This window comes from Trematosphaeria pertusa (genome assembly GCF_010094035.1).
Source record: "Trematosphaeria pertusa strain CBS 122368 unplaced genomic scaffold BU26scaffold_5, whole genome shotgun sequence".
NCBI lineage: Eukaryota > Fungi > Ascomycota > Dothideomycetes > Pleosporales > Trematosphaeriaceae > Trematosphaeria > Trematosphaeria pertusa.
The window spans coordinates 1016750-1037213 of record NW_022987216.1 but is presented as its reverse complement, the minus strand read 5'-3'; the positions used below and the strand labels follow the sequence as shown (position 1 = coordinate 1037213).

At 56.7% G+C, this 20464-nt stretch overlaps 4 protein-coding genes across 4 annotated transcripts; 1 reads left to right on the top strand and 3 right to left on the bottom strand.

The window, feature by feature from the left end:
- Nucleotides 1-277: 277 nt before the first annotated feature.
- BU26DRAFT_272027 (uncharacterized protein) lies at nucleotides 278-4466 on the bottom strand. Its single transcript, XM_033821390.1, has 3 exons — nucleotides 4420-4466; nucleotides 428-4367; nucleotides 278-366 (listed from the first exon to the last, which is right to left on the bottom strand). Exon 2 carries the CDS (start codon nucleotides 4128-4130, stop codon nucleotides 480-482), a length of 3651 nt encoding a protein of 1216 aa, XP_033685872.1. The 5' UTR covers nucleotides 4131-4367; nucleotides 4420-4466; the 3' UTR covers nucleotides 278-366; nucleotides 428-479.
- Nucleotides 4467-4479: 13 nt separating this feature from the next.
- BU26DRAFT_517644 (glutamate-cysteine ligase) lies at nucleotides 4480-7182 on the bottom strand. The gene is made up of 7 exons (XM_033828620.1): nucleotides 6900-7182; nucleotides 6780-6852; nucleotides 6661-6726; nucleotides 6461-6609; nucleotides 6282-6410; nucleotides 5646-6228; nucleotides 4480-5583 (listed from the first exon to the last, which is right to left on the bottom strand). The coding sequence occupies exons 1-7, from the start codon at nucleotides 6908-6910 to the stop codon at nucleotides 4603-4605; spliced, it is 1992 nt and encodes a 663-aa protein (XP_033685871.1). The 5' UTR covers nucleotides 6911-7182; the 3' UTR covers nucleotides 4480-4602.
- A 1702-nt stretch (nucleotides 7183-8884) lies between these two features.
- On the bottom strand, nucleotides 8885-10689 carry BU26DRAFT_591898 (uncharacterized protein; the record flags this gene model as incomplete). The annotated part of the gene is made up of 4 exons (XM_033834819.1): nucleotides 8885-8993; nucleotides 9040-9145; nucleotides 9206-9535; nucleotides 9583-10689. The coding sequence occupies 4 exons, from the start codon at nucleotides 10687-10689 to the stop codon at nucleotides 8896-8898; spliced, it is 1641 nt and encodes a 546-aa protein (XP_033685870.1). The 3' UTR covers nucleotides 8885-8895.
- Nucleotides 10690-14792: 4103 nt separating this feature from the next.
- On the top strand, nucleotides 14793-15495 carry BU26DRAFT_517639 (uncharacterized protein). Its single transcript, XM_033828619.1, has one exon. The coding sequence runs from the start codon at nucleotides 15074-15076 to the stop codon at nucleotides 15260-15262; it is 189 nt and encodes a 62-aa protein (XP_033685869.1). The 5' UTR covers nucleotides 14793-15073; the 3' UTR covers nucleotides 15263-15495.
- The last annotated feature ends 4969 nt before the right edge of the window (nucleotides 15496-20464 follow it).

Genomic DNA, 20464 nt, shown 5'->3' with positions numbered 1-20464 from the left:
AAATAGCGGGTGAAAAGAAGGAGCGTGGGTAAGTGCTCAACGTTGAGGCTGTCATGTTGTCCGCCCGTTCTTCGTGTCATGTCGTATCTCGTTTCAGGGTAATGCTTTCGTCGCGTCCTTCTTGATGGTGGGTGCATACCGTTTTCACCGTGTTCGTTTGTGGAGGCCGGCTGGCCGCAGTTCTTTCTCCTAGGTTGGGGCGGTTTAGTAACAGCTGCGTGTCGGTCGTGGCTCGTTTGCTGTGTCGTTGAATCGTGGCTTCATCTCAGTCATGTCTCGTTTCGTCATTTTGGCTGTAGTATCATTCGGTCATTATTTTTTGTTGTCTGTGACAGGCAGGCAGGCAGGCAGGCAGGCGGGCCGTTTCTTTTCGATGTTGCGTCAGTGAATGGACTGGATGCTCTCGTCGGCATTTAGTGATGCTCACATTCACACTCACCCATACCGTGTCGCCTTGCTATTCCGCTCATCCGCTCAGCCTAGTCCAAGCTAGCCACCGACACTGTATCATCCTCCTGTTTCTTCGCCGTGTCCTGGACGCGCTGGATGAGGCGGGTCAGGAAGTGCGACGGCTTTCGTCGGAGCTTGGTGATGGTATTGGGGACTTCTTCGCCTACCTTCTCGATGGAGGGGGAGTCGGTATCTGAGTCTGGATCGGAGTCCAGACGCCGGCGACCACCCCTTCGATGCAGGTGTTTCGCAAGGCGGTGCAAAGACATGAGAGCGTTTGCTCGGTCGGGGTGCTGTACGTCGGTATCTCCGTCTTGAATGGTGGAGAGATCCTGAGCGGAGTCCTTCAGGGAGGTTGTGGGAGGCTCTCGAGTGCGAGTGTGTTCTTCCGAGGCCTCGGCAGGAGACTCCTTAATGTCGGCTTCGGCGTTCGTGCATGGATCCGCGCGCATCTTCAACAGGCTGAGCGAGTCTCGTCGCGTGCGTGGGAGCGTGTTGCGGCGCTTTGGCGTCTGCGACTCTTCGATGGTTCCAGCATCCAGATCAATACTTGATGCCGATCGATGGAGTGCTGCCGGTTGAAGGATAGGTGTGGGTTCTGGCGCTTGCTGATCACCTTCGGGGTCAGTCATGTCATCCAGGATCTCTTGAGCGAATGTACCGGGCGTCTCCTCCTCTTCAACCTCTGTCATTGACAAGTCTTCGACGAGCACGGTGTCCTGGTGTAGCTCGACCAGCCAGTTACCAATCTCTTGGACCTGAATCTCGCCAGTCGGTCGTAGCAGCGGCGCAACATTCCCATACGCCCAAATCAGCGCCTGTACCTTTGCAGCTACATTCTCCCTCAGATCGCCCTTCCTCGCCCGCTCATTGATGAACTTGCTGAAAGCTGCCCGCTTCATCGTCTTCTCCCCCGCCTTCGGGAAGAACTGCTTCTGCACAGCTTCCGCGATTGCTTGGGTCGCGTGGTTGCAGTAAACGAGAAGCCACAGCTCGATGACGCAGTATGCGCAACGGATGGGACAGCGGCCTCGCCGGGTCCAGAGAGCTCTGGAGGGCAAGAGGAGAGAGTGCATTGCGTCGAGCGTGGCCTGGCATTTGTGGCTGCCGGCTAGGGCGCTGGTGACGATGAGCTCGACGACGTTTTCGGGGAGCTTTATCACGGGGCGCATCTCTTCAACGTTTGAACCTGACGGGAGATGGGGTCCTTCTCCAGCTAGGCGCGGGTACTTCACCACATCTGCCAACAGCCTAGATGAGACCTGTACTCCCTTGGCTTTAGCGGCTAGTCGTCGCTGGTGCGCAACCACGGCTCCCAGACTAATCGGGCTGTAGAACGTCTTCGGATTCTGCATCCACAGCTTCTTCTTCTGGCCGGTAGCAAAGTCTCGAAGGAGGCCCGGCGGGATCAAGTGGTCCATGGGTGGAAGCAAGGCGCGCCAGATGTTGAGGCGTTGGCGGGAAATTCCCGCTGCTGCTTGGAGGGCTGTTGGTGGGTAGTAGATGATGCGAGGTGGTCGTCGCTGAGCTGCCTCTGCCTCTAACCGATAGATCTGATTCTCCCAGTCCTCGGTGGACTGCTCCGTCGTCTCTTCTTCCTGCTGCTCTTCATTGGGATGCTCCTCGGTGGCGGGAGCGGTCTGCACGGAGCTGCGGCGTCGTGGAGGTATAGTAACTTCTCCAGCCTTCACTGGAGTTTCTTCTTTAGCTTTGTCCTGCGGCTCTTCATTAGGCTGTTCCTCGGTGGCCGGAGCGGTCTTCATGGAGCTGAGGCGTCGTAGATGAATAGTAACCTCTCGAGTCTGCACTGGCATATCTTTTTGAGCTTCGTCCTGCTGCTGCTCTTGGATAGACCATGCCTCGGTGATTGACGCCATCTGCACGCGGCTGCAGCGTCGTCGACGGATAGCAGCCTCTCCAGTCCGCACCAGCATGTCTTCTTCAACTTCATCCTGCAGCTCGACAGATTGCTCCTCAGTGACCTGCACCCGGCGGTGGCGATGGTGGCGGCCTCGTCGTCGCGGAGCAATAGTAACCTCTCGAGCCCGCACCTTCGTGATAGTAACAGCACGAGCTACAGCGTTCTCCTCGTAGACTGTCCAATCTCCATCCCCATCGTAAAGTTTGCCTTTGAGGCTAGGGGTAACCTTGAAGTCAGGATCAGCGTCGCTGAAATGCTCGTCCCCGTCCTGGTCGTCGCTCGACTCCTGTGTCTTAGCCCTCGATCGATCAGGACAAGGAGTGCGTTGGTTCTCGGCTTCGGAAAGGTCAGACGTTACTGCTGGGTTCGGCGGGATCTCGGGCGCGGCGTTGCCCGTTGCGGCAGTCGATGGGCGGGTCACCTCCGTGGGTAGTGTGCCCTGTGTGAAGTGCGATGAAGTTGGGCTGTTTTCATCGACAGTGCTGGCGTCTGGGACTGTGACGAATTCGCCGAAGGGATCTACAAGATCAGGGATGGGTCGCAGTTCAGCAATCTTGGGAGGCTCGTCAGAGACAGGGGGAATCTCAACCTCCCCAGTGTTAGGTTCGTCGGTCGTTGTGTCTTCCACAGCACCGAGGTTGGGGAAATCCACAATGAAGTCAGAGATCGGGCGGAAGGCATCAAGCTGGGGAGCATGAAAAGGAGCCAGCGTCATCTCAATGCCGTCAACGCACTCCTCGCAGCCAGCACATCCACCGTGGGCACAGTGAGCCCCAGCCTCCAGTAAGCCCTCAACCTCACCCTTCATCGCGCTGCACTTCTTGCACCGTCCGTCACGAAACTTCTTGTGCTTGCAGCATTGCCCCTGGCGGTGTCCGGTATCTGTCTTCTTACCCCGAACGAACTTGTTCTTGATCGCCGTCTTGATCTTGCAGAACCTCCCGTGCTTCTTCTCCTTCCCAGCAGCGTCAACAGGAACGACATCCGGCCGCGCGGAGAAGACGCCCCGAGGGCGGTACTGAATAGAACGCGGAAGCGTATCCCATGACGTCGGGGTGGTGGGTGCTGTTGATGGCGTCGTCCTGCTGCTCTCGGACTGGTTCGGGGTTGTTGGAGCTGTCGACGACGCTGTTACGGGTGCGCTTATGGACCGGTTTTGATCAGGGGTCTCCGGCTTCTGGACGATTGTGGGTGCGGCTGCGGTGGCCTCTGGAGTAGGGGCGGAGGGAACAGTGGCGTGGCGCAGGCTGGACTTTTGGCGGGTATGCTTCATCGCTTCGGCTTCGGCGTTGATTTCGGTTTCGGGCATGGTGGTAATGCCTCCGGAGGGGCGGTACATTGTGGATGTCGTGTGCTCGTTCGGCGTCTTTGGGGCCTTCTCGGCGTTCTTAGAGGTGGTAAACTTACTGAACAGCTTCAACGGCATGTTGTTGTGCTTGCTCTGTTGCAGTGAACTCCCTCGGGAGACAGCCGGAACGGTCGAAGGGTGGAATAAAAGCTCGTTGGGATGCGTCGATTCGAGCGGGTGCTCAGGAGCTTCCGTGTTGCAAGTAGGAAGTTGAGGGCGTGCTGTGCGAGCTCTGATGAAGAGAAGTGGGAAGCACGCAGCCTCGGGCGCTGCTTTATAGTAGGCATGCTGGGAAGGGATGCGTGAAAGAGAAAGCACGTCCTCCCGAAGTCGAGTACGTTCGTATTCGGGAGTCGAGTAGTTGAGATATAAGTGAACGTGGTGGGGGAGGCTTGAGATCAGTGAAACCATGAAGCATGGGGAAACATATCTGCCTTCCCTAGATCTGTCGAACCTAACGCTCTCTTCCACGTTATACCCCTCCTACCAGTTTATCTCCTTCGTATTGAAGTTGGGTCGGTAGGGGCAACCTTTTACATCTGGCTACGACCTTTCTTAGCAACTGTTCGCCTGAAAGATGTCCGACGGAAGGATACGAGACTGGAACATTAGATCTCGCTCATACGGTACCTCTTGCAATAGGACATCCTGTTAAGTAGAGTTAGCGTCAGGTTGAGATAGGAGGCGTTGAGACTCTGACCTTGTACCTCATGAAGCCGACTTCAGTCAGTTGGCGGACATTCAAATGGATCCGCCAAATATCATCAGACGTTAATTTAGTATGCTATCTATATGCTATAATGTTTCTAAGGAACCACAAATGCCGCATTTTTCCTCCCATCGTCCACCAACTCTTCTTTTAATATCTTACTTTAAATGGCGTCTACCTTTGCCTGCCGAGCATCTCGCGTCCCAACCCGTCCTTTCCCTCCGCCTTCGTAATCTGCTCGGCAGCCTTGACAAGGTCATACGAAATCTCATCATCAACGACACTGTCCTTCTTGTATCCCGGGTGGCACCGCACAAAATGGCGAATCCACTTCGCAGTAGTCCAGTATGTGCCATCCGCACGCTTCCTTATCAGATCGAGATACCGAGCAAGCTCGCAGCGCGTCTCGACGTCGACGTTCATGCTGTTAAGGTAGGACTCCACGAGCGGGATGAGGCCGGGGAAGCCACCTTCGCCAGAGTGCTGCCCATTGATGACCTCGTTGATGGTCATCAATTCGTACTCGTCTTCGACGGGCCCGAAGGGCGTCGGTGGCCGGCTACCCTCTGCCGGGGTCGATGCGCCGGTGCCATTCATCTTGGATGGCTGGTGCGAACTGAAGGGATTCTTGCGAAACCAGAACTTCTGCGTAGACACAGCGTCGCGGATATGCGCCGTTTCCATGTTCTCCGAGACCCGCTTGATAGGGATATAGAAGTTGAGGTTGAAAGATAGAATCGCGCGGGTGATTAGCACGATGAAGATAGAGAAGGCTGCATTCTCGAAGTCGGTGATTTGGATCTCCATGGGCCTGAACTCGACTCGCCAGCCGGTGTCTGAGCCGGGCGGTGGAGGCTTGAAGCGCATGTGCTGCCAGTTCGTAGATTGCAGGTTCTCGAAGTGATCGGCTTTGTTGAGATCGAGCTCTTTCAGATCTTCAGCGAAGACGACAATAGGGTCGCGAATGAAAAGGTGGGCGAAGTGTGTTGCTAACAGATCGTCCATGCCACCGTCTAGTAGCCGTTGCTTGATATCTTTGTCAATGACCAGGTCAGGATCGAGGTAATCAGGGCGTAGCCGCTGATCTTGGGAGATGTAGGTTGAGTTGGAGGCGTAACGAGACTTCGGCACGCGCCATCTATCATTCTTCAGAGGCTATAGTTTGGGAGGTCAGCGACTATTCTTTCATACTGTAGAATAAGCGTCTGGTAACACACCTTTTCTCCAAGTTCCTCTAGCGTCCGGTCATCGACAGCCCTGCTGATTTGGTTCCACCGCACGTCAGTATCAGCTAGGAAGCCCTTGTAAATTGGAGTAGCAGCAGTCAATGCGAGCAAAATCGGGCCCAGAGGGCTGAGCTGATCATACATCTTGCGGCCCTCCTCAATATTCTTGGCTTGGAAGGTAATTTGCAGACAGCAGCTGCCCATGCCAAAGGCCATGGCGTCCATGTAAATGTGGTTCTCCTTCGCGGCGCCATTGCGGACGTCATCATCCTCGGGCCACTGATGGAGATCATAGTTCACTGTAGGGTCTTTGAACGGCCAGGGAGTATTCTCGTCCCTGAAAACGGGCACATTGATTTCGACCTTCCTCCCTCTGCGCCAGCGAATGTTGGCTGCCAGAGTCGGGAAGCGGATGTGCGGGTTAGCAATCTCATCGGGTACGTACTGAGACCGCAATTTCGGGCCGGAGACAGGGTAGGACGGCACGATGCAATCGGGTGACCCGAGCCGCGGAAAGGTGGTCAATGTGATTGGATATTCCTCCTTCGCCATGTGGTCCTTGGCTATGGTGCGTCTGCAGCGTGATTAGCGCTTGATTGGGAAAACTTAAGCGGGAGGAAAGTTTACCTCCACTTCATATTTGGTTCGACGTTAAGGAGATCTTTGAATCCGATTCCCCAAGGTTTTCCAGGAGTAGCTTCAAGCATGAAGCGTCCGAATTCGGGATGGAAGACGGGAGCGGTGGTATCAGCCTCCCTGAAATAGTCAACAAGACAGCTACACTTTCTGGCATATCTCGCCCTCACTTTTCGGGACCCCTTTGCACATCAGGCACGCCTCCGCCTTGTTCCAGCAACTTCTCATCATTGGCCAAAGCCGCCAGAATATCGGCCTGCCGCAGCGAAAGTCGGACCTTGCGGTTCTCCTCGTCGTAGCACACTACGAGATATTCGACCTGCCGACCCAATCAGTTAGAGCCGACACGGCAAAATGAATGCAGAGCTACCTCGTCTCCCCAAAGGAGGGCGTCCCTCTCTTTCCCCTTTGCATTCCGCCATATAGCAAGGAGTTGCTGCAGGACACGTCAATGGACTGATACCGCCTTTTCACTTCCAGGGAGCATACTTCTATCCCCCAGGATCGGACATGGCCGGCAACCTTTTTGGCTTCTGGCCACTCCAGCGGAGTCCCAACGGCACTTGCTTCTGTTAGCGGGCATATCAAAGCGGTAAGTCCACGTCTCACAGCAGCCCCATCCCCAGTCGGACGCGTGCAGCGGAACTTGTCGTCAAGCCGAATCGGGAGACACGAGCGATCTCCGCAGGCGTGTGAGTGGCGGTTATCTCCAAGCAAGAAGTAGTCGGGGAGCACAGCAGAAATCTAACTTTAGCGGGGATACGCGAACGCAGGGCAATGGCGACTTTCACAGCGCTGTGCGGCGAGGGCGTCTATAGCTCCCGCCCTGGCGATCGGTGTGATTGAGGAGTCAAAGTCTGCAGTTGGAGCCGCCGACATAGGCGTGCAGTGATGATTATTAATGGCCGTCCGTGAAGTCTGCAGGGCAGATTTGGTCCGAGGAGGGAACCCTTGTCGCGGCGCCCGGATGACGCTCGGACGCGCTTTCCGCTTTCGCAGCTGGTAAACGAACGCCGCCGCGCCGGGACCCAGCCCAACTCCATCTCGAAACCACCACGGCGCACGACGTTGCTTTGGGACACTGACAGCAAGCCTCGAAATGCTGCCAAACCTTTGCGTGCACGCATCTGGCCGTGCCTAAAGCGGCCGCCCGTACCACGTCGCCCGCCCCACGTGCTCTTGCTGGCCTGTAGGGCAAAAAAGCAAACCGACGGCATTCGTCATTTCTGCGGCAATTGGTTGGCCCGGGATACCATTAAGCGCGGCCCGCAGCGCAGTGACAGCGGTTGGCTCATGTACGGAGGTGGAGCAGAAAAAGCGATCTTGTTGCTTCGACCATGGGAAACCATTCCGACGGCTTTCAGTAGGCAAAAACACGAGACATGCCAGGGCGTCGGCGACTGCTAAGAAGTGAGCTGGCAGCGGCAGCCCTTACTTGCCGCCACTGCTCAGCCAGCCGGCACAACGGTACCGCCCGCCACGGCCCTCGCAGCGGGCGGCATGCATCATGATACGCGTCCCGCCGGTCGATCAGAGTGATCACGCAGTGCGTTTGGGCTGCGACCGCGAAAGGGCACCGCTGACGAAGTTATCGTGAAGAGCCCCTTCTAGGCGTCTTGCATACTCTGCGGGTGGGACCAATGCTGCATCGATTGGCGTGAGAGGCGACGTGCGACCCTACCGAAGTGTTGTCTGACACCTAGATGCGGCATGCGGGGGCCCCTCGCTGTGAGACAACATCATCTCTGTGCCGCGCTTCTATATCTGTGTCGGGCTGCGTAGATCTGAGACGCGGTGGAGAGGAGGCTGGTGCCTTGTGCCAATTAGGAAATGTAGAGCGAGACATGGTAACCCAGCCGTTCCGAGGAGATTCCACAGAGCGACGTGCGTGGATATCCAGGACTTGGATGGGGTCGACGGCGTCCACAAGGTGCCTTCCAAGTGGAACTGATAGCTTTTGATCTTCCTATACCTAATGACCATGCTGATCACACCCTCACCTGTCCGTCAAACTGCTCAACACTCCAGACACTTCTAAGAAAGTGCAAAGTCGTACAAAGGGAAGCCTGGGTTCCCGCATCCTCTAGCCCGCCAAACGCCAGGGTGGTCATCGTGACCATCACAGAAAGAGAGTACAAACGAACGCCGTCAGCAAGCCAGAGGCCTCAGAGCCCGTACCGTGTGCCAAAATGCAACCTTTGCTGGTATAATGACAAGGACAGAAGGAAATCCCAATCCAGATATCACACGCCCAAATTAAACTTACAGAGCTTCCGTCTCTAATAAGACAAGCTCGCCAAAAATAGTTGCCCGCCCCGTAAATGCAATGTGGATGGTTTTCGCGCCAAAGCTCCTGAGATAAAAAGCGCTCCCGAGTTCTTCTGATCCAAATCCTCGGGACCGATGTAAATACGACGATACGTGGAGCACTTTCGTGAAATAACTGGTGACATGTGCCCGGCAATGTGTATAATCCGGTCGACGTGGAACTGAAGATAGTAAACGACTTTTGACTGGACCAGAGCGGGAACACTGTGTCGTCAACGACTGGTTCCAGCAGTCCGGTTCTGACATAGTTACGAGGGAGCGTGAGATCAAGGTGACGCTATGCCGTGGGTGATCCTTGATCCAGCGATTTTGGTCGGAGATTCGAGCTAGCCATCGCTTGCTTGCCACCCATCTTGCGGGTCAATTTCGCATAGTCTACGAGGAATGAGCAGTTGATGCACATTTGGGTCGTAAAACTTACGTAGACCGCACGCATTACAAAGCGTTCGTGCACCATCGGGGCCTCGACGCCATTCTGGAGTTTCCGCCCGATTGCAGCTATGGCACCTCCCAGGAGGCGCGGCTCGCTGCGATGGCTTGTTAATGATGAGTTCAGGATGCACCTGTTTCGCAATGAGTGAACTTACTCCTCGACGCTTTTTGTTGTCGGGGCCCGCAAAACCACCGCCCCCTTTGACGTCGTCGCCGTAGTTGCTGGAGGCTTCATGGTCGTATCCATTCATTTGGCGATAGCGCGGATCCTGTGGTGGCTCCACCATGCTTGCCTGGTGGTGGTTGTATACAACTTCTCGCATGCGCTGTAGTGAGACTTGTATTCTCTCGCTATGCTTGAGCATCTCATCAACTTCTTCTAGTCTTGGCATGGACTGAGGAGTCATGCCAATCCGCTGATTTTCGTGTGCTCGCTGTCGATATACCTTGGAGAAGTCCGTTATGCGCCCGGCGCCTTCAGCCATCTGAGCCGGTTAGTAATGGAGCAAAATCGGTCTTTTGAGAGCCCTACCTCGTTTAGTGAGGCTTCTAAATCGAAGCTCTCCAGATGCCGCTTCACCGATTCGCCGTACGGTGCGAGGTTGGAGCGGTTGATCTTCTTTTCTTCTAGCCCCCTATCTGGCCATGCAGGTCCAGGGTAACCCCGGGGAGGTGCCGAGTATGTTGATGTGGACGAAGGATACGCTGAGTTTGGTCCACCTGGTGCGGGGGCCGATAGAGGATAATTTGAGGGGTATTGGGGGTAGCCATAATTGGGGTTCATGGGTCCGGCCGAATGCGGGGCGGATGTTTCGTATGCAGAAGATGGTTGCGGTGGATATGTCGAATATGGTAGGCCCGGTCGGCCAGGGCCCGGGGGAGGAGATTGGTTCGTGCGCAGAGGATGGAGCGTGGGCAGCTTCGGGTTATGCTGAGGGGCTGAGAAGGAGGAGCGCGGTTCTGAGAAGGACGAGCGCGGTTCCGCAAACGAGGGCCGTGGTAACGAGTCTGAATGCGCCTGGGGAGGAGGTGGCGGGGGCGCTGCCGACGCCGATGTGTTCATGAAAGGACTGCGCGGGTGGGAGAAGGGATTGGGCGGGCCCTGGCTGCCGTGGAGATCGCTGGGGAAAGCTCGTGTCCGCGGGTCTGAGGGCGATGCCGTCGACGGCGGGAAATATGACTGCGGAGCGGACGCTGGGGCAGAGGGGGGTGGCGCGGGCGCGGAGAAGGCGCCGAGCGACTGATCGGACCGCAGGGCTTCATGTATTGACGGCAGCGACTGCCGCGCGGGCGCGCGCTGCTGTTCCTTCTCGTCGCCAGACGTCCGCCGCGACTCCGGCGGGGACAGCAAGCCGCCGAGCGGGCCTGGCACTGCGCTGGCGGGCGACGATTGGTGATTGCCGTGCGAGAGCGACGGGGCAGCGAAAGGGTGCAACGGGCTGACCATTGCGGGCGCCGAGTGTTTCCTCTGATACTCCACCTCTTCCCGCTTGATTCTGTCGGAGTCCAAGTTGCTAATTGACGGCAAGCCGACGCTACCTCGCAGGTCAGCATAACTACAGCCATAGAGCGGCGCTACGGAGCCGCGCCGAGGACAAACAACGGACCTCTGCCTGCTGGCGGCGTCGAGGGTTTCCATGCTGGGCCGCCGCGAGCTGCCGCGCTCGCTGGGTGCGCTGGGGCAGGAGCGAACTGCTGGGCCCGCCGATATGTGCCTTCCCGCGCAACGTCAATAATCCGAACCGTGCCTGCCGTCCTGCGCGCCGGCCAAGCACCGCCGCTCCAGAAAATATTCCACGTCGCCTGCGCGCAGCCGCCAGTCTTCCAGATGCGCCGCCGTGTCCAGCAGCGCGCTGCTGCTCGTACGCCTCCCCGGATGGAACGGTCCTCCTCCTAATCTCGATCTCGCGCTCGGTGGCTGGCGTACAAAGCTGGTGTCGCGGGCGGATTGCGGCGGGCACAATGACGGCCGTGGAGGGGGGTTGCGCTGCCCAATGCCTAGTGCGGTGTCCTCCTCTTGCGATGCGCTGCTTACAGGCGCAGGCGTGTTCGTGGGCGTGCAAGAGGCGGGCTCGACAGGTGTGACATGAAGAGGTGGACGGTCCCGTGATCTGACAGCGGCCGGAGGGTGGTAGTGGGCGGATGCTCGTCCAGACGTGCTGGCCTTCAGCGCCTCATACTAGCGAGAGGGGAAACGGGATAAAGCAGAGGAGATCGGAGATGAGCCGGCACAGCGTCGAGTTGCTGGGTGTGACAGGTCTCTGCAGGACGTGGGGAGCGGATGCACGCCTTGTTGCTGTGGGTGCAGCGTGGTTAACAGGATCCTGGAGCATGCCAGTCAGTTACAGGCATGTCTCTTTTGGAGCCCTGGAGGTGCGCTAATCCCCGTAAGCGAAGCTGCGGTCGAAACGATCCTGATCTGATTAAGCCCCCGACAAGGCCATTTCCTCCCGGGGTAGCGATCAGCCCGAGTCCTGATGCCCTGGGCGGGCTTCCGGCATGCCGGCAGACCTCCTTCTCCGCTCGCTGCGCAGGGCTGCACCGCGCTGAAGACTGGGTGTGCCCGCCGCCATGCCGCATTTCCCTCACGTCAACGGCATCGCGAGCGCGATACAGCCGAAGGCGGCGGGCGGAGCCTGCATTCGTGCGGTTGAGTCCCAAAAGGGTGGGCCATGCCGGGGCGGCTGCATGGCCACTGGAGCGACCGGGGTCATCATCGATCGCAATTCTGACCTATGTACTGCGGTACCCCCCGCTTGGCGCTTCCTGTAGCCGTGCTGGGTCTGCCCAGCGCCACCAGTACATACCGCCTATCTAAATGTCAGCTTCTGCAACTCGTCTGCGCCTTATGCAGTCCCGAGGCCTCGCGATCGCCCGGCACACACTGCTCGCCGTTCATGCGGCCGCATTTGGGCCGTCCAGCACGTCCAGCACGTCCGAGATCACGAACTCTCCGGGTTCTTGAATCGGCGCCATCATCGATGAGCGCGGGGGGGTCGCCGGACGTTGGGCCGGCCCTCTCACGCCTCTCGCTGTTGCTCAGCGAAGAACGGGAGCGAAGCCGCGCAGAAGCGCCGGCGAACTTTCCCCAAGTCCAGCGCACGATCAGGCAGCGAACAGCGCCCGCGCGCCATGAGTCGCGTCCACCATGCCGTTCGACCCTCGTGTGCTGCCCGAGCCCACGCTGCAATAATGGCTGGTCAGGACGCTTCCGAACAATCAGGCCACTCTGTTGCCACATGGGGGAACCCACCGCTCCTCGCTGCCCCTCGCCCGTGTCGACCCAGCGGCGTGGCGCGCATATATCCACCGCGAGGCGTGGTGTACGGTCCGGTTACGTCGAGTCAAAAGCCCTCTACCAGATCTGGCTGATGTGTGCGCTGAGAACTCACCTTCGGCGCCGTTGACATTCTGCACTGTGTCCGCGCGTGTTCAGTGTGACGCCACGGCTCCGCTGCCCGCAGGAAACAGCTTGGCCGCACCTCGGTCCAGTCTGTGCTCGCTGCTCTGACCATCTTCATGCGCGGTGCCGCTGTCAAGAGGCGTGAGCAAGCGGACCAAGTCCCAGGATCTATTGCCCACGCCACGCTATCGGCACGCTTCATATCGAGATCGAGTGCATCTGGCGTCGTCCCTTCTCGGCATGGAGGCGTTAAGGTTGGCGACCCTCAAGACAGGCCGAACAATGATTCGCCCTGCCGCGCGTCCGTCCTCTCGCGAAAGGGTTACTCGTTTGAGGCAGTAGCATGACATGTATGTATCCCCAGCTCCATGCGCTTTACAGTACGGCCCGCTCGTTTTTCGAGTTGCGCTGCCGGTGCGGCCGGCATGAAGACCCGTAAAGTCTGGGAAAGGGGAAAGATGCAATCGATTGCAGGCTTGGAACTTGTGTTCACACGAAACGTACCAGGCATCATCCATGACGTTCACTGCCACGAACTTGGAAATCAATGTAAGTTCGCTTGAAAATGCCCCACGGCGTCCCACAAAATCGCAGCGCGCTACACTGCAATCAAATCACATCCGGCCGCATCTGCGTGAGATCGGTGGCTTGCAACGTCGAACAAGCTCGGAAGCCTCAGATTGATCTTTCGGCCAATATCCGTGCGTTTGAGATTCTAAAATTGTCTGCAATCTTGCATAACATTCGCGATTCGAGATGCGAGGGCCAGTAGCTCGTCCGCCTAACAACGCTGACTCTTCCAGCAAGCGGTGCGACGAAAGCCATACATTTCCAATGAGCGGAACTCATCTCGCCAACCACCTCGTCCAGAGTGATTATTGCCGTCCACCGACTTGACGTTTCAATCAGCACGGCAAGACGCAGCTCTAGGCGTGCTTCGGATCTGACACGGGTAGATTTCTGGTAGCGATCCTGCGATGTAAGATCGCTATCCAGATTAAGGTCATTGTTTCCGATTAGCCCCAGCAAACCGGCTGGGGACTGCAGCCTGCCTAACGATACAGACCTTGGAAGGGCCCAACATTTTGCGTTTCGGACCAACGTGATTGCCTCGAGTGAAGCCCAAGGTCCCGGAACGGTGCTCCTATGGCTCGATGACAATTTATTCCAGCACTGACACTTCTACTGCGAGACAACTCCACCTCGACTTCAGGCCTTATCGATATCGTCGAAGCGGGGTATATGTAAGGTCATATAGCACAGCGTGTACGTACCAGCGGGATGTGCTCCTGAATCCATCTGCACGTCAGGGGTCCACCACGAGGTGTGAAAAACAAGCCGGACAAAGCTTTTGGTGCCCGTCGCTGGGTGTCGGGATGATTGCAGGCTAAAAGCACATCCCATCCCGACCCCAACCAACCCCATCTCGCAGCAGCGCTATAGCAGTTACGTCAAACGCGGCGAATGATGACCATTGAGATAGGCGGTCGAACGATACTGCCAGCACCAGCTTGCGATAAGTATATTGCCTATTTCGTACGTTTCATCCGACTCCTGTTCGAGGCCCAAAACTCTCATCAAGCCGCTTCCCGTCACTCCTGAACGCGACTCTTCCACGCCGCACAGAGCTCCGTCTCAATAATAATTCGTGTCGCCAAAACGAACGAATCACTACGAAAGTCTCCACCTATTATTAGGCACGGTTTTGTCACCTTGCACCTCCATCGCGCAGACAATCCGGCCAATCGGTTCGTACATCAGCGTACCGCAGGGGACGGCCTCTTCGAGTGAGAAGTGTCCGGGCTTATAAATGCGAGAAAGCTAAGACATGTTGACAGGGTGCATCGGTATCCATTCACGCACCTCGCAAGGAGAGGTATCTTGCAATCCTGCAGACATCTACTGCGATAAAGGCCTTGTTATGACATGGTTGGTACCCCATGTGCTGCGACAGCATGCGAGGGCAGGCTGGCTTCACAGCCTCCTACGCGCGACTTTCAACACCATGATTGCCCCACACTTTTGCGGAGATGCAATCATGCAACGCCCCACATCTGCTCCCCGGCCTTGGTTTGCGTTGGGAAAATCGTGTCATGAGGGCTACTCCAGAGTTTATTGATTAATCGCGACGTGTCGCGGTACACTGCAGGACTAGAATGATGCCGCTTCTACCTTGCATCTAACCATCCTCGTCACGGAGAGCAGAACATCCACTGTTTCGTCCACCGTCGGTTGGCATTGTGGTCAGGCCATTGTAGCGACTCTCATTCCTAGGTATGTCGCTGGCACGGCTTCTGACTTATGGATTTACCCCGGTAAAAGAGGCCGTTCGGCGAGTCCGAGAATAGGATGGGTGTCTAGGATGTCAGCATCGTTGCAAACCCCATCGTCGGAATACCTAGTACGAGATCGATCACATGTACTCCGGCTCCTAGAATACGATGTCCCGAGGCACGAAGAACACGAACACTTTTCGACGGTGTTGCACGCCAGGATCCGTTGAACACCAGGAGCACCGCTCATTCAAGCCCTCGATGCTCCCTAGATAGACGGTGCAGCTGTCGTACCACTCTGGAGTAAGGGGAGTTTGATCAATAGGCCGCTTTTGCAAGAGCTGGACATGGCTTTGCCGCGCAGAGAGATCTCGATCCGAATCTTGGCTCTTATTTTCTGCATGCAGGCCGCCATTTCAATCCACGCAGCCCCGGACTCTACCCTAGTTCTCTTCCGTGTAACACGCGACGCAGATGCGGGCAAAACAGGCATACGTCACCCACGTCGCCAATCGCCCCTTCAGAATTATCTATAAGGGCTGGCTTATTACCTTCTTTCCCGCCCATCGTACGACTGTTGCCGTCGCCAAGACGTAGCGATTGGCTCATGCTACGAAGTGTTTCAGCGCCTCTCTCCTGTTGGGAGCTATGATGTTTCCACGCAGTCAGCGCCTCCCCCTTTGAGGGAGGATCGCTCTAGCGAACCCTGGAAAGCTTCACTTTTCGAATCCTCATCCAACGGTGTTCGAGAATGTGGATTTGACAGGGCGTGTGGTCGTAGTAATGCCTGCTTGGAGGGCTTCGCGTTGGCGCAGTGCCTCGACGCGACCCGACATGCAGGGCTCTGATGCAGATGCCCGCATTGTCACGATCAGTTTTGGGTGTCTTGCATATGGAGGCGTCGTCGATCGCCCATGCCATCTCGAACGCACAAGACTCAGGAACCTTCTCCCTTTCATTTTTGGCTACTACTCGCCCAAGTTGAGGCTGGCTTGAAGACCTCGAAGAAGGCTTGCCGAAATTGGCGCCAACGTGCTCAGCGACGGAGGTCCGCCCCGCGCAAATCATGTTGCACCATCTGCGATGAAATGCGAATGCTCAGCAGATATGTACCCCTATCACCTATAGTGTTTCCTATTCTGCCTTCAAGCTTCCGCGTTCGATCAGGAGCCGTCCCGATTTAGAGCTTGCTGGACCCAAAATCATCAGATTTTGTGTTCCCTAGCCGTGGGCGAGGCTTCCGACCCATCCGGTGCTAATAGCGGCCCCTAATTGCTCGGTTATCAGAGTCTTGGGAATCGCCAGCACGCAATGCGTCGGTTAGATGTTGGAGCCCAATGTGTCGGAACTGGGACTCACTTCATCTCCGATAGAGTTCCAGAGGCGAGATGTGGATGAGATGTATCCGAGATTTGGCGAGCGAATTCCGATGGGGAACAGACAGGGAGCACTCGCCTCGTGTCCAGGTGAGCGTCGGGGTCGACAACATTCTGTAAGTGATGGGTCCGCCTAGCCGGAGGACAAGCAGAACCGTAAGTCCAGCTATTCCTTCTATCCGCCTCACTATTTCTCCTCTATCGCCGATACTCTATTCATCCCTGGCCTTATATTACACAGTCTACTATTCCCTCATTCTGCGAGTCATGTATGATAGTACGGCCTCTACTAAACGATCAGCGTTGGAACCACTGCCGCTAGGGTTAGCATTCGATGTCGATTCCGCTCTAACCACTTGCTAGCCAACGGCTCACATCGTTCTCCTGACCCTCTCATGGTGGCACTCAGCTGAAACTGAGAAACTCCGAGGAGTGAAAGTGCCGACCGACAAGACTTCTTCTCAATGCGCCACCATATTAGCTAGCCATGGAAAAAGCTACTTCGAGCGAGTTCAGCGGACCATACCGCTCTTTGCAAAAGCCCAAGCCGAATGCTCACCCTGACACCCAACGTATGGCAAAGGGGTGTCCGATTGACTCCCGTTGCCATATAGGAGCTTGCAACCAGCGCCATGTAACGTCAGGGGACCCACAAAACCACTGAGTAAAAAAAGTTGACAGCGAGCAAAAGCTCCCCCGTACCGGAGAAATTCCTACCAGACGTGCATCGCTACGTGCGGGAAATTATCTACTCACGCTTCTAGGGCGGTGTCTCGACCGATTGCGTGGTCCCTCACTTTCCTCTCATCTCTTCAACTCTCAACGGACACATTTATCTATCGAGAGAGGCTATACGGACTCCCATCGCTTCGAATTCACTGCGTTCAACATACAGTGGCTACTAGAGGCAAGCTCCGAGATGCGTATTTCGAAGAAGTAGACGGAAACAAGTTAGGGAGAACTTGTCTTCCCGCTCTCCCCATCCTTTCAGGATTCGCCGACAAGCCTTCGCTACATCCTCATTGCCGCATAGAGAAAGGGAGTATGGAATTTGGGATGAGCATCCCCGGCAGCGAATCCCCCGACGCCGACCGCCCTCGTCTGCCAGCGCGATGGGAAGAGCATCGGTGCGAGCAGTTTCTCATCCGCTTTAGGGACCGACGCCAGGTCATACGCTGACAGAGGATATAGGTCCTTATGGCGACCGAATGTGCATGTCCTTTCCCAAATACAGGCTATTACGAGGTACCGCGGACCGCACCGTTCCCTCCGCTCATCTCCGTGAGCAACAAGAGTTGCCAGTCTCCGCTCCTTCAGTCATTACCTTGAGCAGCCTAGATCACCACAAAGGAACACGCAGTACGGCACCAGCACAGTGGCAGCCCTGTCTGTCCAACAACATCAGGCAGAGACCGATCGCTTCGCGGTAGCACCCTCCACACAATACCGCCAAAACGCGGGTAAGAAACTGAATCGACATGCCATCCCCGTAGGCTGGAATTGCCGACCGGCTCTTTGTACCACCCGGTAATCTGTTCCCCTCCCCGGCTGTCAACCGAGCTGCCAACCGAGCTGCCACTCCCCGCGGGTGCTATCGCATTTCAATACTTAACCGGCATACGGAAGCGGCAACGGCAGTGGCAGCGTGTTGTTTGCTAGACACTCCTCGATGGCAAGCAGATCTCCGACACCGATGAGCCGGGCGACTTGGACAAGGGCATATGGGTGATTGGCAGGCAGGCGGGCATAAGATGTTGAGGCCTCTTCCCCGCGTCTTATATACGGTGGGTGGGCTTCTTCTACGGGGTCGCTCGGCATGCGCGTCCTGTGGACCTCCCTCCACAACCTTACAGCGGGAGAGGGAGATGAATGCCCCTGCAATCGGGACTTTGAGCAGGCGGCGCAGATTTACGCCGCAAGCGAGCACGCTCGATCGCAGCGACGTATCACGAAAACCTCTGGATCGAGTCCTCCACCGGCCAAGACCCCACTGTCGCCCACCAGCGCAAGCGAGCGAGCGTGCGCAGCCAGCCAGCCAGCCACCAGTTCATCGAGAAATGAAACAAGGAGGCTGGGCAGTTCTTGTCCAGAATCCAGACTTTCCTGTGTCGGTACGACTTGGACTCCAAGTTTGAGCTCCGGGCAACACGCATACCAGACGCGACGGGGTCAACCTAGCTACTGGTATGAGTAGGCGAGCTTTGGAGAATTTCAGAGGAGCTATCGCCTGTCTTTTATTTCTTTTCGCTCTGTGGACTGCCCCTGGATGGGATCCCATATTCCCGATGGATGATATCCATCTTCCCTAAAGTACCCTGAGTGGAACAGTACCTTCTCGCGTCTTGCCCATCAGTCGACGTCGTACAACAGGGCTAAGTTGACGCCGTCGGGACGATACGTGGTGTCTATTCGATCGAAGCATACTCTCATGGAAACATCGATGGTTGTCTTACACCGACGAATGTTCTTCACACTGACGGTTCCGGGGCTCCTCTTCCGTCGACATCTGCGCTGTTTGCAAAAGAAGCTATCGCACACTGGAAGCTTCGCCCAGTAGTTGGAAGGCCGTGAGTGAGAGTCCCCGGCGCGGTGCGGCATGATACTCTCTCTATTCAGCACAGCCCGGCGAACGCGTAGAGGGTGACGCAGAGGGACTTGATGCCTTACCCTTTAATCGGAACGTTTTGAGTATTACTTCAGGGGCTGGTGGAGGTATGAGGAGTGCTCATAAGCTTTACGAATCCCTTGCCTATATTGAGAAAGACTCTCTCTGGCGCCTCCTTGCCTCGCGGTCTAGTGGCCTTTGTAGACTCATTGCGTCAACGGCTTCACGAGAGGAACTTTCCGCGACCCTTGCGGTTCGCTATCGATGCGCAATGCCGGACATAGCATTGGATAGACGGACGAGGATATATCGTGCTAGCGTTGGAGGAACAGCGAGCCCAGTGGTCTGCCGGCTTGTGGGACGGAGTGGAGCGCTCGGCGACCTGGGAGGCAGACGCCAACAGCTAACTGTATGAGTAGGTTCAGGGCTCCATACGAGAAGTTCTTTTTCTGACGAAGACACTTATAGCGTGCCTGACACGTCTGACTGGACAGTGTCGATAAAAAGGGGGGAAGATATTTGAGCGTCTGAAGTTGGACGTAATAGTCCCCTATAGCCGATAGAGCTTTGTATGGACACTGACATGTCCTTTCCCGCGGAGACTCTGCAGGGGTTCCAGCGACAGTTACCTAGGTAGCCGCATTCAGGCACGGTCGTTGCATGCCTTTCCACCGTGGGATTTCCCGTTGCGGGCGACGCCGTGCGTTGAGCGCTAGAATATCTTTTTCGATGGAAGAGTTCCAGGGGGTTTGGGTCCGGTGGGTGGCGGTGCATGGCGGATGCAACGCTCTCGCGCGCAAGAGTTTTCCTTTTCCGTTGTGAATATCAGCGCACCACACGGCACTACTGTACTGCGCCAGAAGTTTCTTTTCCAACGTAGACCACGCATGCGGGCTGGCCTGCATTCCCAACGGAGACTGTTCGATGCATTGGGGCGTCGTCGGCGAAGATGACGAGCATATCGCTACTTCCTTTTGTGGATGTGGGAGGATCTTCGCCACTAACAGCACTCTTTACTGTATGGCGAAACTGAGCTCCACGTGGCTGCCGTCTCCATGTTTGCTTTCTTGGAGCGCTTGTCCTTCCTCTGCCGTGGTTCAGCCTGCGCAGACGGGCGGCGGTGCGGTGCCTTGCATTCAGCTGTGATAGGGCGCCACAATCGGCTCGGCAAGCGGCGCGATGCAGTGGTTCGCGCAGATCGCGTGGCGAGAGCTCCGTCTCCGAGAATGAGGCAGGGAAGGGGTGCAGCCAGAGAGAGCAGAGGTGGTCGGAGGTGGTTGAATTCGGACAGCACCTCCATGACGTTGCCCTGCCAGCGCTACGTCCCACGCATCAGCTCCTGTCAGTGGGGCAGGAACGACATCAGCACCCAAGCAAGGGCACTGCATCCCATGGTTCTCTGCTGCAGGGTAAATCGTGCAAGTAATACAGGCGGTCCAGAGGCTTTCCTGTGCTCCGGCGGACGAGAGAACCCACTATTGACTCGAGAGCGATCCGGCTGCGCCTGCCGCACGTGAAGCGATCGCGGCGCCCGAACACAGGAGCAGGGAGCGCTCGGCTGGTCGAGACCGCTGCTGTGTCAAACCCACCTCCAGCCTCATCCCTCCCACAAGACATCATCGACAGTCGCAGCGCGCTGTCAAGAAGCCGCCATTGCCCTCGTCCTGCTGCCCTCCTTCGCTCGTTGATCCTCCCTGCGCCGAGTTTTGCCCGCTCAGCTGCCATACAGCCTGCGCTGCACCCCGGCTCACCGCTGC

What these genes read in the sequence shown, in the direction of transcription:
- BU26DRAFT_517644 (XM_033828620.1), bottom strand. An exon ending in GAACCAAATATGAAGTGGAG is followed by an intron (nt 6,229 to 6,281) that starts GTAAACTTTCCT and finishes ATCACGCTGCAG; the next exon opens with ACGCACCATAGCCAAGGACC. An exon ending in TAGAGGAACTTGGAGAAAAG is followed by an intron (nt 5,584 to 5,645) that starts GTGTGTTACCAG and finishes CCCAAACTATAG; the next exon opens with CCTCTGAAGAATGATAGATG.
- BU26DRAFT_272027 (XM_033821390.1), bottom strand. Translation starts at nt 4,130, where the DNA reads ATGGTTTCACTGATCTCAAGCCTCCCCCACCACGTTCACTTATATCTC.
- BU26DRAFT_517639 (XM_033828619.1), top strand. Translation starts at nt 15,074, where the DNA reads ATGGCTTTGCCGCGCAGAGAGATCTCGATCCGAATCTTGGCTCTTATT.